The 20,402-nt window shown below is 41.1% G+C and overlaps 2 protein-coding genes across 4 annotated transcripts in view; one reads left to right on the top strand and one right to left on the bottom strand.

Moving 5' to 3' along the window:
- The window catches only part of inpp5a (inositol polyphosphate-5-phosphatase A), a 148,713-nt gene extending 141,521 nt beyond the window's left edge, over positions 1-7,192 (top strand). For 2 of the 3 annotated variants that reach the window (XM_086122327.1, XM_086122325.1), the window contains 3 exons: positions 645-713; positions 2,626-2,662; positions 5,472-7,192. In XM_086122327.1, coding sequence (XP_085978453.1) covers positions 645-713; positions 2,626-2,662; positions 5,472-5,521 — 156 coding nt within the window. In that variant the 3' untranslated portion in view covers positions 5,522-7,192. Of the gene's footprint in view, positions 1-644; positions 714-2,625; positions 2,714-5,471 lie in introns of all 3 variants that reach the window. The other variant, XM_086122326.1, reaches the window with a different exon arrangement.
- Positions 7,193-7,962: 770 nt separating this feature from the next.
- Positions 7,963-11,562, bottom strand: nkx6-2 (NK6 homeobox 2). Its single transcript, XM_086122196.1, has 3 exons — positions 10,884-11,562; positions 9,379-9,551; positions 7,963-9,226 (listed from the first exon to the last, which is right to left on the bottom strand). The coding sequence occupies exons 1-3, from the start codon at positions 11,350-11,352 to the stop codon at positions 8,966-8,968; spliced, it is 903 nt and encodes a 300-aa protein (XP_085978322.1). The 5' UTR covers positions 11,353-11,562; the 3' UTR covers positions 7,963-8,965.
- Positions 11,563-20,402: the final 8,840 nt, after the last annotated feature.

Genomic DNA, 20,402 nt, shown 5'->3' with positions numbered 1-20,402 from the left:
ATTGAACCTCCGCAGCGAATATGAAATGCAGGTTCGATACTTTTTTCTTTTAGACTTTCTGTATTAGTCAAGGTATTCATTTCAATTATGTTTAATGACATCCGTAATCATACCTGTCAACCTCAGCTAATAGCTGCCCTTATAAATGATTACGATTCCCCTTACAAAGCAACAAAAAAACCTTACAACGGCTTACCGCGCATGCGCACATCATGCTTTATCAATCCTACCGTACGCAGCGATGAAAAAAAATATACGATTGAGGATTGATTACTTTAATTGCTGGTTTGTGACAATAGTAGCGATCAACGAGGGCGTTGTCGTTGGCTACCAGCAGGTGAGATGATCTGGATTTGAGCCAAAATGGTCTTAGTGAGATCGCTTCACAATTTTCTTTTCCCCGTATAAAAGTTGTAATACGCCGTACATGATTTGAAATGATCAAAAACATAAAATACGGGGAAAACGTACAAGTTGACAGGTATGCGTAATGTTCATCTGTAAATGTAGCCTACAAACCAGACAAAGGCCCATGTGGCAAATGAATGTACAAAGTATTTGCTGATTATTCATGTAAGCATGTGTGATTGTGACAATTGCTGTACTCGTCTTGTTTTTTTGTTTGTTTCTTTCTTTCTTTGCAGCCAGAAAATGAGGAGAAGTCTCTACTCTATGATAATATCGGCGCCAATGTCTGCATGGGGGACCACAAGGTAACACAAGAGGGCTCTGCGTGGCTTGATGTGTATGACTTGGATGCTGCGTGACAGATCGTAGCCAGGTTGAGGGTGAAAGTCAACGATGTAAAACTGACAAAAACTAATACAGGCTTGTGTCATCATTTGTACTTGATGTCCCAATTTTGATCTAGTTCAGGGAAGGGCAACTTGAATACTGGAGGGTGCCAGGTTTTTTCATCAGCGCAACTGTGGGGCCCACATAGACCCACACACTTCCTAACCAGATGTATGACACACACGGGCTCCCCAACCAAGGGTGCCATCACTTAAATTTTCTCATTTAGTATGAATGTATTGTCTGTATTCGTTTCATATAATGCAGCGTGATTGTACTTTTTTCATCTTCGAGAAAGATACTACTTTTGTAAAAACTGTGTGTGAACCGTGTAATTTGACACTGCTACAATACTTAGACCAGTGGTCCTGAACCTTGTTAGAAGTACCGAACCCAACCAGTTCATGTGCAGATTCACCGAACCCTTAGTGAAAACTAAAAATATGATTCAAGAAGTATTCCTTCAGTTTTGCCAGTGCAAGACTGCAGTTGCTCAACTTGGCATGACAAATCATGCAGATAGTACACCAAGTCCAATCACGTTCCGTGATGCATGTGAATCCATGTTGTGCATATTCGTCCGACCATTTTCTTTTTTTGCTCGACATAGCATGTGTTAAGACATTTAAAAATAATAATAATAATCACACGAAGTACTATCACAACAGTCACATGCTGTCTACTGAGCGAACTAAAATTTCCGCAGCACTGATTGGACAAGCAATGTAATGTGATCATCTGCAGCCAGTGATGTCATAACCTCCATGACAGAGTCTCCGTCGAACCCCTGAGACTGATTCACCGAACCCCTGGGGTTCGATCGAACCCAGGTTAAGGACTCACCGACTTAGACAATGGTTTTGTTTTTGTTTTTATTGCTTGGTAGGTAGGGAGGTCGGTACTTTATTATTGCCATGAGGGAAATTAAGTTGACGCTGCAGCGGTATTCACGAGAATGCACTACAGTTATATTAATAATATACGGGATGTACAATCAACAAGAAAGTGAGTAAAGAGTACAAACAAGTGCAAATGTATTGCCATTGGAAAGGTCTTCGAAACGTCCACCAGTCACGAGCGTGATAAATGAAAACATTTGGAAATCCTCACAAATAACTTTGGAACCTCGTTTCTGTAATCTCAGTGAACTACTGATGCACTTAAGACAGCGTTGAAAGGAGATCACAGCAAATCATGGTCTTAGCTGCCCATTTTTATGTGGAAGTGCACATGATGACGCTTGTGTTTTCCAGTGTTTCCTTTCAGAACTCATGGCTTGAGGTGACGTAGACGCTTTCGCCATGTCTTATTTCAAGTATCCTCAATAGTCATTTTCAGATACGTGACATGCTAACAAACGTATTGCCGAGGAGCGGCACAGAAGACGAGAGGGCCCCTGGTGTCAAACAGTGCGGCTTCAGTGTGCGCCGCGTCAGACAGCGGCTCCGGCTCTGAATGAGAGGCGCCTTAAGTCAGGTCTTTCATGGTTACTGGCTGTGACATAGGCGCCGACGTGTGTGTGAGAGGTGACCCGAGCCCGCGAGCGCATACTGCAGTGGGCCCTCACCTCCCAGCCGCACACTGGTGCTAAAATCACAGCTGGCTATGTTTAAAAAAAATGTCCCATATTGTTAGCGCGAGGGCTCCAAAACACACGGCCCTGCTATGTGAGTTTAACCTCTGTGTCACACGGAGGCTACGAGAGCTTCCACTTGTCAAGCGGGGCATAAATAATAAAGTCTTCAGGAACTGCTTTTTTCTGGTGCCATCTGAATATTCCTTTTTGACAGTTTCCTCTTCTAACTGCCATCTGTTTCTCCCTCCTACCAGCCTGTCTTCCTGTCCTTCCGAATAACAGCGGGGGCAGGTAAACGTAATGCAAATAAGCACAAGTGTTGTGTGGTGCAGTGATGTCGTGGTAAATATTCTTTTTTTTTTCTTCCTTACAATTACTCATCATTGTTTGATTTGATTTCTGAATCTCTCTTTGCACATATGGTTCACGAATCAAAGTTGAAGAGTCTTGTTTCAATATGTACTGTGGACAAATGTGTTAGGACACGTGCTGTTGGAATTGTGAGTGATGAAGATTTTGGAGTCTGGAATTTCAGATATTCAATTTGGATTGAGTCATGAAATGCCAAAGCATTTTCTCTCTAATCAAGATGGCATGTAGTGTGCTGCCAAAGAGCATTTTGTTTCATGTCGGACTGAAATGTTTATCCTTAGATTATGTACTCTGTACACTGTCATGGCAATGAGCCAGTGAGCCTATCACAGCTGACTTTAGACGAGAAGCAGGGTACTTCCTTGGAATGGTCGCCAGGCACTCACAAGACACATATAGACCAATAACATCCCAATCACATCTCAAGAAACATTCGGTCTTCGCTTAACGTTCTACCCACTGGTTTGAGTCCTGAATTAAGGAAATGCTAATTGGATATAAACCCAGTCGGGCTCTGATGTCTGCAAACTCAGATTTTTTTGGTGGAGTCAAGAGTTTCAAAGCAAACATGGTGAAGCGGCATTTTTCTGTTGTGCTGCATGTAGATGGAATAAGTTGCCAGCACAAGTGAAGACAGCCCCAAGTAATAAGGCTTGTTAGCGTTAACGAACCCAACCAGTTCATGTGCACATTCGCCGAACCCTTCATTATCCATCCATTTTCTTAACCGCTTTATCCTCACAAGGGTTGCGGGGGGTGCTGGAGCCTATCCCAGCCGTCTTCGGGCAGTAGGCAGGGGACACCCTGAACCGGTTGCCAGTCAATTGCAGGGCACACAAAGACGAACAACTATCCGCGCTCACACTCACACCTAGGGACAATTTGGATTGTTCAATCAGCCTGCCGTGCATGTTTTCGGAATGTGGGAGGAAACTGGAGTACCCGGAGAAAACCCACGCAGGCCCGGGGAGAACATGCAAACTCCACACAGGGAGGCCGGAGCTGGAATTGAACCCGGCACCTCTGCACTGTGAGGTCCCACGCTAACCACTGGACCACCAGGCCGCCCTACCCTTCATTAGTGAAAAATAAATATATGATATTTTTTTTTTTTTTTTTTTTTTTTTACAAATTCAAGACATCAAAAAACATATTTATTAAAAAATAGAAAGCAAACATAATTAGTATAAGAACAAAGTATACGTTTTTTAATTGTGCACAAAATTAACCAGCCAGTGATAACCAAGCGTGCATGTCCTAATTTATTTATTATTTATTATAATTTATTAATAATTTAATCAGAATCAGAATCATCTTTATTGGCCAAGTATGTAAAACACACATTGAATTTGTCTCCGGTAGTACAGGCTACACTAGTATCATCAATAACAATGTTGACATGTTGAGTCGGGTGTGTCTTAACCTCCATGGCAGAGGCTCTGTCGAACCCCGGAGATTGATTCACCGACGCCCTAGGGTTCAATCGAACCCAGGTTAAGAACCACTGTATTAAGGCTTTAAAATCCAAGTTAAAATATATGCTTTTTTTCCACATTCATTTGATTAAGATCTTTTAAGAATTTTTAAATCAATTTCACAACTACACTAAATCATTTCGGAAAGATATTTTTATTGTTTTCCTTTGCTTTTAAACGTCTTTAAACTTTTTTTTAAATTGGTTTAAATGTCAACGTATGTTCTTTAAGTAATTTTAAGCGACTTTTGATCTCTCTCTCTCTCTGCATTTCCTTCGAAATTCATCAGCTGTTCTGTTTGTAAATTATTTCAGATGTGTGAAGCACATTGAGTTGCCTTGTGTATGAAATGTGCTGGAAAAATTTATTTGCCTTGCCTTACCACAGTCACTCTAAAAACAGTTGGGTTAAATATAACCCAATTTTGGTCAAAATTGGACGGATCGACTTCTTAGGTCAATTTGACCCAAGTTTCCACAAAACAACCCACCATGAAAATTTTGAAGTTGGGTCATATTAATCCAGGATGCGGGTTTGCCCAATTTTGACACAAACTGTTTATCAAGTGCGCTGTGTTGTTGCAATACATTTTATATTTTGATGAGGGGGAGGGGGGACAATTTCTCATTTCGATTTATGTTGAGCCAAAACTTTTTCCACTCCTTGCAATGTCCTGGTGACCAGTCTAGGAATAACGAGTTACTTGCCCGATTGATGGGCTCCAGCTCCCACTCGCCCTAACGAGTTCAAGTGTTATAGAAAATAGATGGACGGACTACGATGGTTCCAATTTTGCCAGTTTCAGAGCATGTGTGACGTAAGAGAACACTCATAAGCGAGAAGAAAACCTCAATGTCTGTTCTTATTCATCCCAAGGTGTTTGATGGGGTTGAAGTCAGTGTTCTGTCATTCTTCCACCCCAGACTCATTCAACTTTACCTTTGTGCTCTTGGCCAAAGCCCCTCCAGAACAGAACAGAAACCTTAATTTTGAAAGCAAAGACTTGATTGCTCACAATGTTCTTGATAACGGGAAGACTCATTGATGACTTCATCAAGAGTTGTGTTCTAAACCTTTTGTCCAACGAGTATAAATGCTCACACATCACGTTTGCTAATTGCTTAAAATGCTGCAGTCATTTTAAGACATTTACTCACAAACTTGAGCTTCAGTGTGAATTGAAAATGTCTTCTTTACATTTCTACTTTGTGAGTGTTGCGCTTAAAAACTAAATCCTGTTTTTCACCCCACAGGAAATTGTTGCCAAAGGGGGGAGAACATATTCTGTGAAGCGCCTCTGTGAGAACACAAGAAGAGGCACACCCACACCCACAACCACACCCACACACACACACACACACTCACACACACACACGTTTGAACACAGCCACATGCAAACACATCCACGCACATACACTTTGCACAACCGTACACTAAAGAAGAAGCTATCCAAACTTTTCCAGCAGTGCTGAGCAGCCATCCTCACAGCTCATTCAGTTGAAAGCACGTCGTTTTCCCTCTCCATAAAACACTTGTTGAAAATGTGGACCGGCACCCGAGGGTGTGAGAGCCCCGCTCCAGACAAGACACACATCGCTGACCTCACCGTTGCCACGCAACCCCACCAACCCACCCCCACCCCAAGCGCCCCTCAGAAAAAGAAATAGAAGAGGATGGACGGATGGGACCGGCCTAATTGTTGCCAGAACTCTAATCGAAAAAAATTGGTCGTGCTGCACATAATTGCCTTTTTTTTTCCTTTGTCCACACAGTATGTAAGAAGTTTTTAAGAAAAAAAAGTGCAATGCAAAATACATACCTGTATATCTATTTGAATAAGTTAATTTGTACGTTGGACAGTATAACATTAGGCGTGTTGCTGGTTTTAGTGATCTTCGTTTCTTCGTTTGAAATAACTTTTCAGTTTATTTCAGCCGTCAACATATACATACAACATGTGTGTGTGTGTGTGTGTGTGTGTGTGTGTGTGTGTGTGTGTGTGTGTGTGTGTGTGTGTGTGTGTGCGTGTGTGTGTGTGTGTGTGTGTGTGTGTGTGTTTCTGCCCGCTGCCATACCTGACCACATCATTTGAGTCTTGTTTTATAAACTGTACTTTTTAAAGAGAGCTAATTTATAATTCTTGTGTTTGGGAGATCCTTGCAGCCACGGTGACCTTTGAGTAATGACGAGAAAGTGTCCAGCCACAGTGATTTATTCCTCTCCAAGAATGTTTTAAAGCAGTGCCATAGACCTTGCAAAGTGTATAAGATTTCATATATAGCACTCTCACGTTATTGCATTATCATTCTTACTCTAATTTATTTCTCCTTAATAATAATATGATTCTGAATGTAATATTTTAGGTATAGCCGTGGATGTCCTTCTGTCAATTTTGTTACTGCTGTTATGGTGCCAAGTACACAGAAATGAAGTGTGAAAATGATCAGGATATGTTTCAAAAAGAAAAACAAAGAGGAGAGTAACTCTAAATGCAAGAAAAGACCACGTAAAAGAATTTGCTTTTATTTGCATTCCATGTAGCCTGCAACAGTCTGTTGTGCAGAAAAAAAAGCATTTCTACGTGACTGGGAAAGGCTGTTTTGTTTTTTGTGCTTTGAATTTATTACACTACACATGTTAAGTCTTTAGATTGATCCTCTGTGATTTTTGTTTTCATTTAAATCACTGCAAGTGGAAAATAATTTCGTGCCTGCTGCATAATTTGCGTTTTCTTTCTGTGTGATTTGAACTGTTAGGCAAACAAGTAGGGACGGAGACAAAAGAAAAATGCAAAGCCTGCTTGTTTTTGTTCCTGCTGCTCATTGTGAGTTTACTGTAGGGATATAAGCCGCAATTTTCCTTCACTCCATTTTACAGTATCAAAGCAAATAGAGATTTTATTCCAGCCCCTGTGGAGCGCCTCGTGGCCTGCAGGTGATGCAGTTGTCAAGCAATAAACAACATTAGAGCTCAACCAACGCCTCCTTGTCCTTTTTAACGATTCAATGTTGTTGTTTCCACCATTCAATTGATCATAAATTCGATCCATTTTTTTATTCTATAGACTTTGTTGCAGACGTCATTAAAATAATGAAACACCAAATGTTTTGCTTAATAGTTACGAGTATGTTAAGTGGTGTTTATGCCAAATATAGTATAATAGTAATCAATAGTACAATATTGACAATAACGCTTCATGCCAATAACTGTGATACCCGTGTTTTGTGACAAAATGTTAACCTTTATTTTTATTTATGTAGGCCTATATATAATCAAAGTGGATGAAACGACGGTAAATTTAAATTTATCAAGCTCCCCATTGTGACAAAAATAATCCCTCCAAAATTTTGCCCCGTTATGCTTTCCTCGATTTTTTTGTTTAGAAGCATAACGTGTAAAAAGTTCATACTTGAGAATTTAGTTGTAATTGAATATCGGCATTTTGCATTTTTCATAAAATTCTGTCCGTGTTTAAAAAAAAAAAAATAACACCATCACGCTCAGAACTTGTTGCATTTAGTTGACCGACCCCCCCCCCCCACACACACACACACCATGTTATAAAATGGAAGCTGGGTCCTGAAGCATGCGGTCTTGCGAATTACATTTCCACCTGGAGTTGAAATGAAAACGTCACGAGTAGATTAAACAATACAACACAATAAAATTATAGAAGTCACTCATTAAATATAATCTCTAATTACACGAATTCAGTTTACATTAAGACAAAAAAAACAAAACAAATGCTTGTTAAATAATTTATTCATAATACAAAGTGTGTTTTTTTTTCCTTTCTCTATAACCTCCCTGGATGCTGCAATAATTATAATACTCTTTCAAAGCAACAACAAAAAAGGTACTCCCGTTTTCACTCGCGATGTATGTCTGATGACTTAAACACAGAAATGTGTCAATTACATGTTTTTTTCACGGCCTATTTACAGTGTGCGACTTAAAAAGAAGTGAAACCAACGCAGTGGCTCCGTTTGCGAGGAAATAAGCGCGTCAGGGCTGCGTGGAGGACAGAAGTCTCCCCCCCCCCCTCCCTCCCCACCGCTTCAAACAACATAAATTATTTTGTAAAAAATATATACAATACAATCTCATATATACTTTGTCGTCCTCAGGCTGCGACGTGCAGCCCCTTAACAATCCGTTTTCGTTCTCTTTGAGCCTTTTAGGACAGTGGATACCCTGCTTAATTTGAGCTTTGAAAGCGTCCGAGCCAGTTCACACCTGACGTGTGAAATGTTGCTGTTGAATCCGCATCATAAAAAAAAAGAAGAATCTCGAGAATGACTCGCAAGTCCAAATAATATCTATCCATCCATCCAGCCATTTTCTCTGTGGTGCTTGTCCTCGGGGTCAGGAGTGCGCTGGAGCCAATTGCAGTTGGGGTACATCCTGGACTGATCGCCAGTCAATCACAGGGAACATAAAAACAAACAATTCACGCTCATTCACACAATTTCAAATCTTCCGTTAATCGTTTCCAAATCATATGCGGATAAAATTAATCTTATTCGTGTGGCTCCAAACAATCACGTGGGTTCGCTTGTGGTTCACAATCCAGATTGTGTGTACTTTTTTTTTTTAATGGAACTCCTGTTGTCCCATGCGTGTCCTTCGGTGTATTGTCTCTACAACGTCAGGTGTAAATGGGCTCCGAAAGAGTCTCTTCTGGACCACCCCCACTTTGGTCGTGTGGTGGTGTTGGGTGGGGGGGGGGGGGGGGTTCGGGGGGTCATCACAAGGTGTCCGAGCTGTTACTACAGGGGCTGATGAGGGCCAAATTGCCGCCCGCTCCGCCGCTTTTGTGCTTCTTCAACAGTCTCGTGATCTTCTCATCGTCCGAGTTGGGGTCGAGCGGCTTGTTGTACTCATCGTCGTCGTCGTTGTCCGAGCTCTCCTTCATTTTCTCCGTCTCCGAGTCATGCTTCTTCTTGGCAGAGGCCATCTCGGCCGCGTGCCTCTTCCTCCACTTGGTCCTCCTGTTCTGGAACCACACCTGGAAATGGATACAAGGCGGCTACAATGCTCAACAGGTCCTCTCCAAAAACACACAAAATATTCATCAAATAGATCTTACATTTAAACCCCAGCCTCATTTAAACCGTAATAAAAAAAGAATCAAATTTGTTCTGCTTAAGGCATCCTTACTTTGACTTGGCTTTCGGTCATTCCTAGCGAGTAGGCCAGGCGAGCTCTCTCCGGGCCTGCGAGGTACTTCGTCTGCTCGAAGGTTTTTTCCAGTGCAAAAATCTGCTGGCCAGAAAAAGTGGGCCTGGAGTGCTTCTTCTTGCCGTCCTTGTCCATCATCAAGCTCGAATGAGCTGGAGAGAGACAAAGATGCCTGCATGGTTAACCTCCGTCTTCTTTTTATTTTTTTATGTATTTTTATGCAAAGAACATATTCCTCAGTTATATTTGATTTAATTTTCAGTTTTATGACCTGAAAATTAATTATGATTAGATCTAATATGTTTTTTTAGTCAAGCCATTACAAAGTTGGCACAATCATAATTATTATTGTGACTATTATATATTTCTTAAAGTTAAAACACGATTTGACAGGCATTTAATTTGTTTTCTTTGAATTTGATTTGAACTTTAAAATGTGCTTCCATATTTATTATTCAGCTATGTATGGGAAGCAATAATAATACTGTAATAATAATAATAATAATAATATTAATAAAATGAATATATAAATAAATATCGCATGCATTATGTAAGAAAAGAAATAAGACTTGTGGGGCCAATGATGGCTTCACGCTCTGCTTGTTTCACAAACGTTTCTCTAAAAGACAGACACCAGTTTCTTTGTATCTCAATAAAGATGTGTGGGCTTGGTTCAAACCAATCGCTTTTGCTGCGCTCTCGAGCTGAATGCAGGAATATCGAACTACGTGTGAAGCACTTTCTGGTCTTCTGGGAAACGTGTTTTATGTAAATCAAATGCACTTGCCGACTTTAACAGACTAAAATATCTCAGCGTGCGTAGGAACTGTTAAGCATGTGTCAAAAAGTCAAGGCCCGGAGGGTGGGACGGGGGTGGGGGGTATCCGGCCTGCCCGCTCGTTTTATGGGATTGGCCCACTCGAGCAAATGAAGTGTTTACTTATTATTTATTGCAAAATGGAATTGGTCTTTTCGCTCGTCACAAAATATGCATGGAAAATGGTGGCTTCATATTAACTCGTTTTAAAGCATTTATTTTTAATAAATCTCTTCAAAAATAGAATAATAATAAATGGATGATAAACAATAATATTTTTGCCACTATTGACCACGAATTCTTCGTTCAAAATAAAATATAAACGCCAGTATAATATCAATCACATTCAGGGGCACTCGTGAATATGTAATAGTATGATGAGGTGACACGTTAAGACGGTTTTCGTCTTAACCTCCCTTTGAGGGAAACATTGACTACAATAAGTTTAATACCTCTCAACGATTCCAGAAAATGGCATAAAGCCTTCAGTTTCTCGGCAGTCCAATGAATATTTTTTTTCTCTTGGCATAAAGGGATCATTTGCAGGTTTTCTTTTAAATATTTGCTCGAGATGACTTGAAGCACTTTGCGAGTTGTTTCTGTGAAAGTGCTAAAAAATGACATTTAAGGCGACGCAGAGATAAGAAGTGTTCCTGCAGGTACTTACATGGACAGGGCACGCGCGGGTCCCTCCACGGGGAGCCTTGCATGACTCCGGGCCAGAAGATGGGCGCCCTCCCGGGGAGCTCAGCCAGCGGCTTGGGGTAGCGGGACACGGCGGGGCCAAAGTACATCCCGGCGGCGGCGGCCGCGGCGGCGGTGCTGGCCAGCCCGTTGATGCCGTTGATCCTGGGGAAGCCAGCGGAGAGCAGCTGGCCGGCGGTGGAGATGGGTCTCCCGAGGATGTCGCTTATTCCGTGCGGGGTAGCCCCGGTGGCCAGCTGCGAGTTGAGGCTGGACAGCGACGGCGCCTTGAAGCCGGCCGCAGCCGCCGCAGCAGCCGCCGGGCTCTGCTGCAGCGCGTACGGAAACAGGGACGTCTTCATCTCTGTCATGTTGTGCAACGCCGCCAGCGGGGTGCTGCCCAGGACGAAAGCACTCTGCCGGTTAGCCTCCATCTGTCCCACAGCTAACATTTGTCAACATGAAATCAAAAGGAAGTCGCCAATGAAAGTTAACGGATTCTTCCGGCCGGGCGCGCTCCCCGACTGTCCTGGTGCGGGATCACGCCGACTTCTACCCGGATGTCCTCGGTGAGTCTGCGGCAGGACGGCTTGCGTGGGCTCCGGGCCAAGTGACAGGAAATCGGACCTTCTTGTGATGTTCTGGCCGCTTTTGACGCACTCTTGGCGGTGTGCTGCTGGCGAACAAGGAGCCTCTGATAACAGCGCAGCCACCTGCACGCACCTACCTCCCATTGGACGAGTCGTTGGACCACAGTGCGCTGATTGGACGAGACCCGAGAGCTTCTGTGCTCCGATTGGATGGAGCAGGAAGTGCGCTGTGCTGGCGGGCTGCTGTCTGTAAGCGCGATCGAAAAAAGGAACTTCACTGAACACGGACCTCAAGACTCCTCTCTTCAGAGGACTCAATGGATTTATTAGAGACATTTCACAGCGGGCCGTCACATTAAAAAGTGGGCTCGTATATGTCATTAGCATTTTTAAACTAGAAGTCGTCTTTATTATTGTTGCTTCTCAATCAAACAAAGCCATCGGGTACTTTCAGAACGATTACACTAAACGTCATCGTTGCAAACTTTTTTTTCCTCTGAAATTGCGTAATGCGAGAAATATGAAATATTTCTAAAAGTAAAGTGCGAGAATTGGTGCCTTCATTTATATATATATAAACGTGGCAAAGTTGGCAAAATCTTCAGTAACTTCAATGCAGCAGATGCTGCAACTCATCATGTTCGCTTGTTTCTTAATGGCGCTTGATTGATAATACGATTACATTGAGTTAAAATATTAAAAGCCGTTACTCGAGGCAGTGACAGAAAATAGACACTCGTCACGATTTTCGACAAAACTGAATTGCATATTATTTTTCATAAACTGCTACATGTTTAATTGAATAGTTAACAAACTACCTGCTGACGTTAAATATGGTTTCACAATTTTACAACTGTATTATTAAAAAAGAACAAAAGCTTTTCATTAAATACTCCTTTTTGATCACGACATGTGATTATCACATCTGGCACTTTTTAAAAATTATCCCCACGTTTGAAAAAATTCACGCGCGCGCGCGCACACACACACACACACGCACACACACACACATACACACACGCACACACACACACACCAGTTATCTGAGCATTACCGTGTAAAGACAAAAGTTTCAAACAAGTTAAATAATGCTTGTTTTGGAGACAAACAGCATTATTCCACAAGGAGGGGGACGTGGGGGGAGGGCATCGGGTTCCAGTCATCACTGTGAGTGCCGTAATATTTTATGGAGATGTAGGGTTGTAAGAGTGAAATATGAACATGTTGTCATTTGAAAGGCACCAAATGCACCTTGCTTCTCATTTTCTCACCGAGGAAAAGATTGCGATTTTTTAAAAGGTTTTCAACGCGAGGTGATTCACAATATGTCTTCAAAGTTGAAAGGGTACTTAAATATACATGGCGAAGGTTTTCACTTCAAATATCACCCTTGGATAGTTCTCATTTAGTCGTGTGCATTTTTTTACAGTAAACTTTTAGGTGATCGCGATAGAATCATCGTCATAAATGAATAAATAAATCCCAGGTTCCATCTCTAAGGTACATTAAGCAGTCAGTGAGAGATCAATGACAAAAAAATTGGCCCTTTTTCATTTTCCAGTTCATCTGCAGCCAAACGCTGCACTGCCAACCCAGGCCCGTCACACACACACACACACACACACACACACACACACACACACACACACACACACACACACACACACACACACACACACACACACACAACTAAATGTCACTTTGAACTTAATAATAATTGACTTGCATTTTCATTACTTCATTTAGACACCGCCCCGCAAAATGATAAAATTAGCTGTGGCGCTCACAAAAAAGAAGAATATATATATATATATATATATATATATATATATATATATATATATATATATATATATATATATATATATATATATATATATAACGAATTCTTTTAAAACTATAATGTTGTTATTTTGTTCGCTGAATTAAACATTTGAAATACATTCATACTGCACAGTATATTTAATTACACGTGCATTTTGTTTACCGATTAGTTGATGAAACAATGACGGTACCATCAACGTTCAATGCAACATTAAACAAAACATCATAATTAAATAACTGTTCACGCCGGAGTCGCAGTGTGGACAAATATCTCGGGATGATTTATGCCGTTAAAACTCTATTGTTATTTGTAAGATTGGCCCCGCCAAAGGCCTTTGTCTAACCATCGATGGGAGAAGGGTTAATAAAGATGGAAAAGATAAGATTATCTGGCTGTAATCTGGGCACAGATGACAACGAAAGAGCTCTCACGGGGGAAGATAAGCAGATGTTTGCACAGAAGAAATGAAGACACCACCTCAGCTATCTCAGCGTCTGATTTCTTCTCGATATTTTCAAAGTCTCACTCCTCATTGAAAAAACATACATTTAACGGCATTAACCTGATAATACACAAATAAATCCTTCCATGTGATTAATTATTTCAGGTGGCAACAGGTTATGTCAACGTATTATCGATGGCGGAAAGCTCTGAAAAGATTTGTGGACAGGTGGTGTAAATGCGCACGAAACAAAGAGAATGCTCTTGGAAAACACAGGTAGGTGACGCCACCCAGTGGTGAGATTTAAATCGACACAGCCAAGTCAGCTTGACCAACGTTCCGGTCAAACAAAATCAGCGGCCGGGTGGTCCAGTGGTTAGCGCGTCGACCTCGCAGTGTAGTACAGCACCACCCGTGACCCTTGTTCGGATAAGAAGATCGGAAAATTGATGGATGGATTAGGGATTTTGGATCAAGTCCTCTGCTGGGACAATCTCAAATATAAACTTTTTGACTCAACTTCAAAGCCACGACTAAAAATGTTTTCCGTAATTGGATGCTAAATTCCATTTTGATACCCACACATTCTGAATTCAACACAACATTTAGTTCAGTGGATGTGGATTTGCATCTCTGCATAAAGTCCACCTTCTGCCCGAGTGAACCCATGCACAATGTGAGGTATATTTCTGATTGCACATGTCCTGTATATAGCACGCCAGGCACAGTCAGTTGAATGGAGGCAAGGAAGCCTCTCAAAATAAACACATTTTTTGCTTTACAAAAACATTTTCTAGCCTTGTATCTTATTAAGCCATTACTAATGGGAAGGTTCGATAACCTGACATAAGGAGAAAAAAAAGGGCTCTCTGCGATAAACTGATTGATTCCAGGGATAAAACTTAAAATATAAACAAAGAGGTGTTAATTTGATCATATTTATTTATTACATTTGTACTGGCCTGGTTGAGTCAGTCTGTAAAGTATGTGATGGCCCGACATATTGCCAGATTGACCCAGGGCCATTGGGCCACCGTGAATGTGTGCTCTTGTACGCCCCCTTCAAAGTGGCCTCTGCAGTCACTTTGAAGGAGGCTGTATGCTGTATGAACACTTTCTGCCTCACCTCATGCTTTACGTGCCTTGTCTGTGTTAGGCAAAATGCTATTTGTATTCCAGCACTAGTCGGAGTGTAATAAACCACACGGCTTCCTGTTCTACCAATTGCTAATGTCAACAGTGTCATGCAGCAGGTTGGCTGGGTGGCAATTAATTGATTTCTTGTCTGTTCTTGTTTCAAGCATAGTTATGACATCACAATTGATTTAAAGTTATGACGTGACACAATTAGTAACTTTGCAGCTGACAAGATTTGGAGATGCTATTGGGTATCAAGCATGACCAGGAAACATGTTCTTAAATACACAGTTGTTTACTTTCTGATCGTAATGTGAGAATCATCCCACGGACGAGGATCGAGGAAGCTGCAAGGTTTGCCTCCAGACAAAGCTGGAAAAAGTACTAAAACTTTTTTATTCAAGGAAGTACAGATGTTCCTGTAAAAAAATAAAAAAATAAATAAAATAAAAAGTCTTACAAAAGTATCAGTACTAATTGAACCCTTTATGGAAATAAAAGTAAAAAGGTACAGACTTTGAAATTTACTTTAGTGAAAAAGTTACTGTGGTTCTGAAGTGCAAAACCCGACAGCCAATAACGAAATACCAGATTGATTATTTTTCATTGTGATAGGGAAGAGGAACACTGTGCCTCAAAAATCTGAGGTTTGTGGTGCAAATCTCAGCTGTGGCCTTCCTTTATCGAAAGGAAGTTGCATGTTCTCCTCATGATTGATGTTTTTTTTTCCCCTTTCCTTATTTATGTCCCACATTAACTGAGGCCCGTTAATTATCCAGAAAAGTGAATGTGAGAGTGTACGGTTGTTGCGCGATATATGCCTTCCAATTGATTAACAACCAGTCTTGGGTGTAATTCACCTCTAAGCAGTCAGCTGAGATAAACTCCAGCTCCTGCACTACAGTATACCACAATATTCAACACCTGTATATATATTTTTGTGTGTGATGCAACACATCCCAAGCCCCCTGGCCACTCTGCCGTTACATTTATGGGAGGTGTTCATTTAATGATGTTTAATATTGAGGTTTGCAGTGGTTTAGAAATACTCAAGTCAACTCAACTCAACTGTAATTATCGCTGCATACAAAGTGCTGTACATGGAGCAACTAACATATACACAACAATGAAGCAATAAATCAGGAACAAAGATGGTAGAAGGCACCAAACAGAAAAACTAAGATCAAATCTGAGTCATGCTGAGTCAAATGCCAAAGAACACAAGTGAGTTTTGAGTCGGGTTTTAAAAATGTAAAGTACACTGCACAAATTATTTGCATTTAATGCGATAAATTGACACTTCTATATACAACCACCAGTTTCTGCCTTCATGAACAAAACTAAAAGAAACACACTGTCTGATCATTGCAGGAAGTGAACCTAATTTATTTCCCCCCAGGATCTGGGCCATAGATTCGTAAATAAAACTGCACATTAATGCTTGCGCTTTGGTAAACCTAGAAATAGTGATCAACACAGATTTCAGAATCTGATTTTAAAATGATCATCATCAAGTGATCATCCATCCATCCATGTTCTAATCTGCTTTTTCCACAAGAGGTTCGCGGGCGTCCTGGAGCCTATCCCAGGCGTCTTCAGGTAGTTGGTCGGGCACACCCTGAACTGAATCCACACAGGCATGGTGAGAACATGCAAACTCGACACAGGTAGGCTGGAGTCGGAATCGAACCCTGCACCTCTGTACTGCGAGGCCTCCGTGCTTACCAGTCGCTCACCGCTCACAAAGTGATCATACCATTTGCCAAATGAACACTTTGTGTTTCATTTGTAACCACTAGATGGCAGCGTTTATTAATTTAAGTGCTAATATGCAGTTTCGCAGGGGTTTCCAACCGTTAATAAACCACGGCGGTCATTTTACACGAGGAAAATCTCAAAACAAAAATGATTAATATTGAAATGGTGACAGCCGACTTTACTTACCCAATGTGAAATGATATCTAGGCCTGTTAAATTGAACACGTGTGAGTATATTCACCGAAAGGCATGACTTATTGTCCTGTATGAATGGCAATAGGTTTCTACTTCCATCATATTTGTCCAGGCCAGTATCTTGAGTTTTGTTGTCCTTGTCGATGTGTGTGTAACAATGACAAATTTTGCAGGTAGTTGGGTAATTAAAAGTTACTGTAGTGTTCGTGTCAATCAAAACTTATTGACATGTTATCTTTGCAAAGACCACATTTTTGATGTTCTAATAATGGATCTCATTCGAGTATGCGGTGTAAGTGCAGGTGAGAGTATTGTTTCTTCTTCTTTTTCTTCCCCCACCATAAATATTGGTTGCTCAGCACGCTAAACAAGCATCACACTTGTTAAGCGTGCTGAGACACTTTTGTGTCACAATGTCACAAACACCAAATGTATTTGTCCTCTCGTTTTGATGCTCTGAGGCAGTTTGGAAATCAGACAATGAAAGCTGCATTAGAATGCGGATCAATGAGTAATCCATCCATCCATTTTCCGAACCGCTTAATCCTCACTAGGGTCGCGGTGGGTGCTGGAGCCTATTCCAGCCGTCTTCAGGCAGTAGGCGGGGGACACGCTGAACTCATTGCCAGCCAATCGCAATGAGTAATATAATAGGGAGTTGGAAAAATATTGTGTGGTATAACTACAAAAAAACATTTGTTTTGGCTGAACTCAGGGCTGTACAGGAGACAACCCCAAAACAATTATCATCCACTGAATTTATTTTGAGGTAGACTTGCATATTTTGCTAGTGACCATGCTATCAGTTTCATTTTTAGTCATATATTACTTCCTGCTTGAGGCACCACTGCATATTTGCTGAGCGAACCCACGACCTGTTGATTTCGCCGTGTTACCAAAACACGCGATTGGTGATTCATCGCCTGGCGTTAGCTGGGCAAGGCCCCAGCTCACACATGACCGTGATTAGGACAAGATAGAAAATGGATGGATAGGATGAAACACAGCATGTGTCAATCATGAAACATTAACCTTTTCCTAAAATGCTAATGCCTTGGGGAAAAAAATCATGGTTGAGAGTATTCTGAAAGTTCATTTGTCAAGGATTTCTAACAAATGATGTCTGTGTCCTTTTGGTGAGTCACAGTGTTTCAACAAATCCTGCGTAGCGCAGCAGACGGTTGTTTACTGGGATTATATAATGGACTTGAACATTGTTTGGTTGAATTTGTGATTGAATAATACTTGCAGGCAAGGGTACCTTAAAACTGTAACTGAGTTGAAATCATATGAAAGTTGAGCATGTTGAAAGTTTGAACTTCTACGTTCTGTATGTGACGCTTGTGAAATGAGTGTCAGTACCAAGATTAATGTAATGTCTCCGGTTAGGCCAACATCAAGGGTACAAACTGGGTGTTTGGGAGAGTCGGACACCCACAGGGTCAGGCTGATTGATTGCTTTGACACGTAAAGGTCATCATTGCCAGGGCACTGCAGCCTCAGACGCGGCACGAAGGTCTCTGAGGCTACCGCCATTTGAATCTCCTCCATTTTCCTGTAAATATTTATCTTTTTTTTTTTTGGTGGGGGTGGATTCTTCACAGCATTTGTCAAGGACATTGTTGATGTCTGCTGTCGAGGGAATGCGAGTGAAGAAGTGAGAGTATTAAAGTCAGATGAAGGACAATGGAGTTTTATCCGGATTAAGACAAATGGGAGAGTGGCATTGTACTGTTTTTCTGTACCTGTTACGAACTCAACATTTACTATTAGGATATTGAATTAGATCACTCCTCTAATTACAAAAATCCCTAAGAAACAAGTTTGTGCAATTCACTTCAAATTTACAGGTTTTTTTCCCGAAGTTGCTTTGGTACCTTTCTCAGATCACAATTCAAATTTCCATTCATCCATCCATGTTCTGATTCGCTTTATCGTCACAAGGGGGGGGGGGGGGGTGTAGCCTATCCCAGCTGTCTTCGGGCAGTTGGCGGGGGACACCCTGAACTGGTTGCCAGCCAATCGCAGGGCACACACAGACAAACAACCACCACACTCACACCGAGGGACAATTTAGGACAATTTCGAGTGTTTCATTCACCTGCCATGCATGTTTTTGGAATGTGGGAGGAAACCGGAGGACCCAGAGAAAACACACATAGGCACAGGGAGAACATGCAAACTCCACACAGTAAGGCTGGAGCCAGGATCGAACCCACGACCTCTGCACTGTGAGATCGACTCCCTAACCACTGGATCACCAGGCCGCCCAGAATTCAGATTTGCAAAGCAATAAGTACATGTATAGTAGACAGTGCAGCAGTCGTGGGTTCAAATCCGACCCCGGCCTTCTTGGAGTTTGCATGTTCTCCGCCGGGTCAGCATGGGTTTTCTCCGGGTAGTCGGATATCCTCCCACATTCTAAAAACATGCATGGCAGGTGAATGAAACACTCAAAACTGTCCCCTATAGGTGTGAGTGTGAGCGCGGATGGTTGTTTTCGCCTCTGTGTGCCCTACGATTGGCTGGCGACCGGTTCAGGGTGCCCCCCTCCTACTGCGCGAAGACAACTGGGATATCTATTTATCTCTATGTATGTGTGTATCTATCTATCTATCAGATAGATAGATAGATAGATAGATAGATAGATAGATAGATAGATAGTCACAATATTTGTTTTGATGTTGTCATTTATTTATCCTCATGAGCATATTTGGTATTGGAGTCATCCAAAAGTAATTCAAAGTAATTCATCAAGTTACGTGTAATATTATGGCAGGAGATTACGTTACAAACAAGATTTTTTGTGGTAACTAATAACTGCATCAGACTACATTGAACATAATTGAACATAAAACATATATACAGTAATAATTAGACAGAAACTAAGGTAGATAAAAAAAGAAAGAAATCAATCTTCATACAACACAGTTATTATGTTCAAGGGAGTAGGAAGAAGTAAAAAACTTATCTAGTCCTACCCCGTTATGTGATTGTATCTAATAAATCATTTTTATATCAATCAGAAAAGAAAAAAGTAAGAAGAAAGAAGTCTCCATTAAGGCTCATACTTTACCCTTAACCGTGATATTTTTACAACCTTTGGTTTGTATCGGGATTATATACTTCCACACCCTGACACTCTTGTGTCAATTTTCTCTTGTATTCATAATGGATATTTATATACCTTTCTCTATTTATCAACTTAGTTCTGATTTATCATTATATTTAATGTTTTGAATTTATCATTTTAACTCTGATTGATGTAGGTTGTTTGTACTATTTTTTTGAATTTGTTTTTGAACTCAGCAAGCGATTTACTCATTTTCAGGTCCGTTTCGAGATTATTCCACAGATTAACACCTTTGATAGATACACTTCTTTGCTTGATGTTTGTTCTTGTTTTGAGTTTTTTGAATAAGTTGGTACCTCTTAAATCATAGCTGCTTTCTCGAATTTCGAAAAACTTCTGAATGTTTTGGCAGAGCAGGTTATTGTGTGCTTTGTACATTAATTGGGCGATTTTAAAGTCAACCAGGTCATAAAATTTCATCG

The sequence above is a fragment of the Hippocampus guttulatus genome, chromosome 10 (assembly GCF_054856545.1).
Source record: "Hippocampus guttulatus isolate MCC_2025c chromosome 10, RoL_Hgut_1.0, whole genome shotgun sequence".
NCBI lineage: Eukaryota > Metazoa > Chordata > Actinopteri > Syngnathiformes > Syngnathidae > Hippocampus > Hippocampus guttulatus.
The sequence above is the reverse complement of the archived record's forward strand: the minus strand, read 5'-3'. Positions and strand labels throughout refer to the sequence as shown.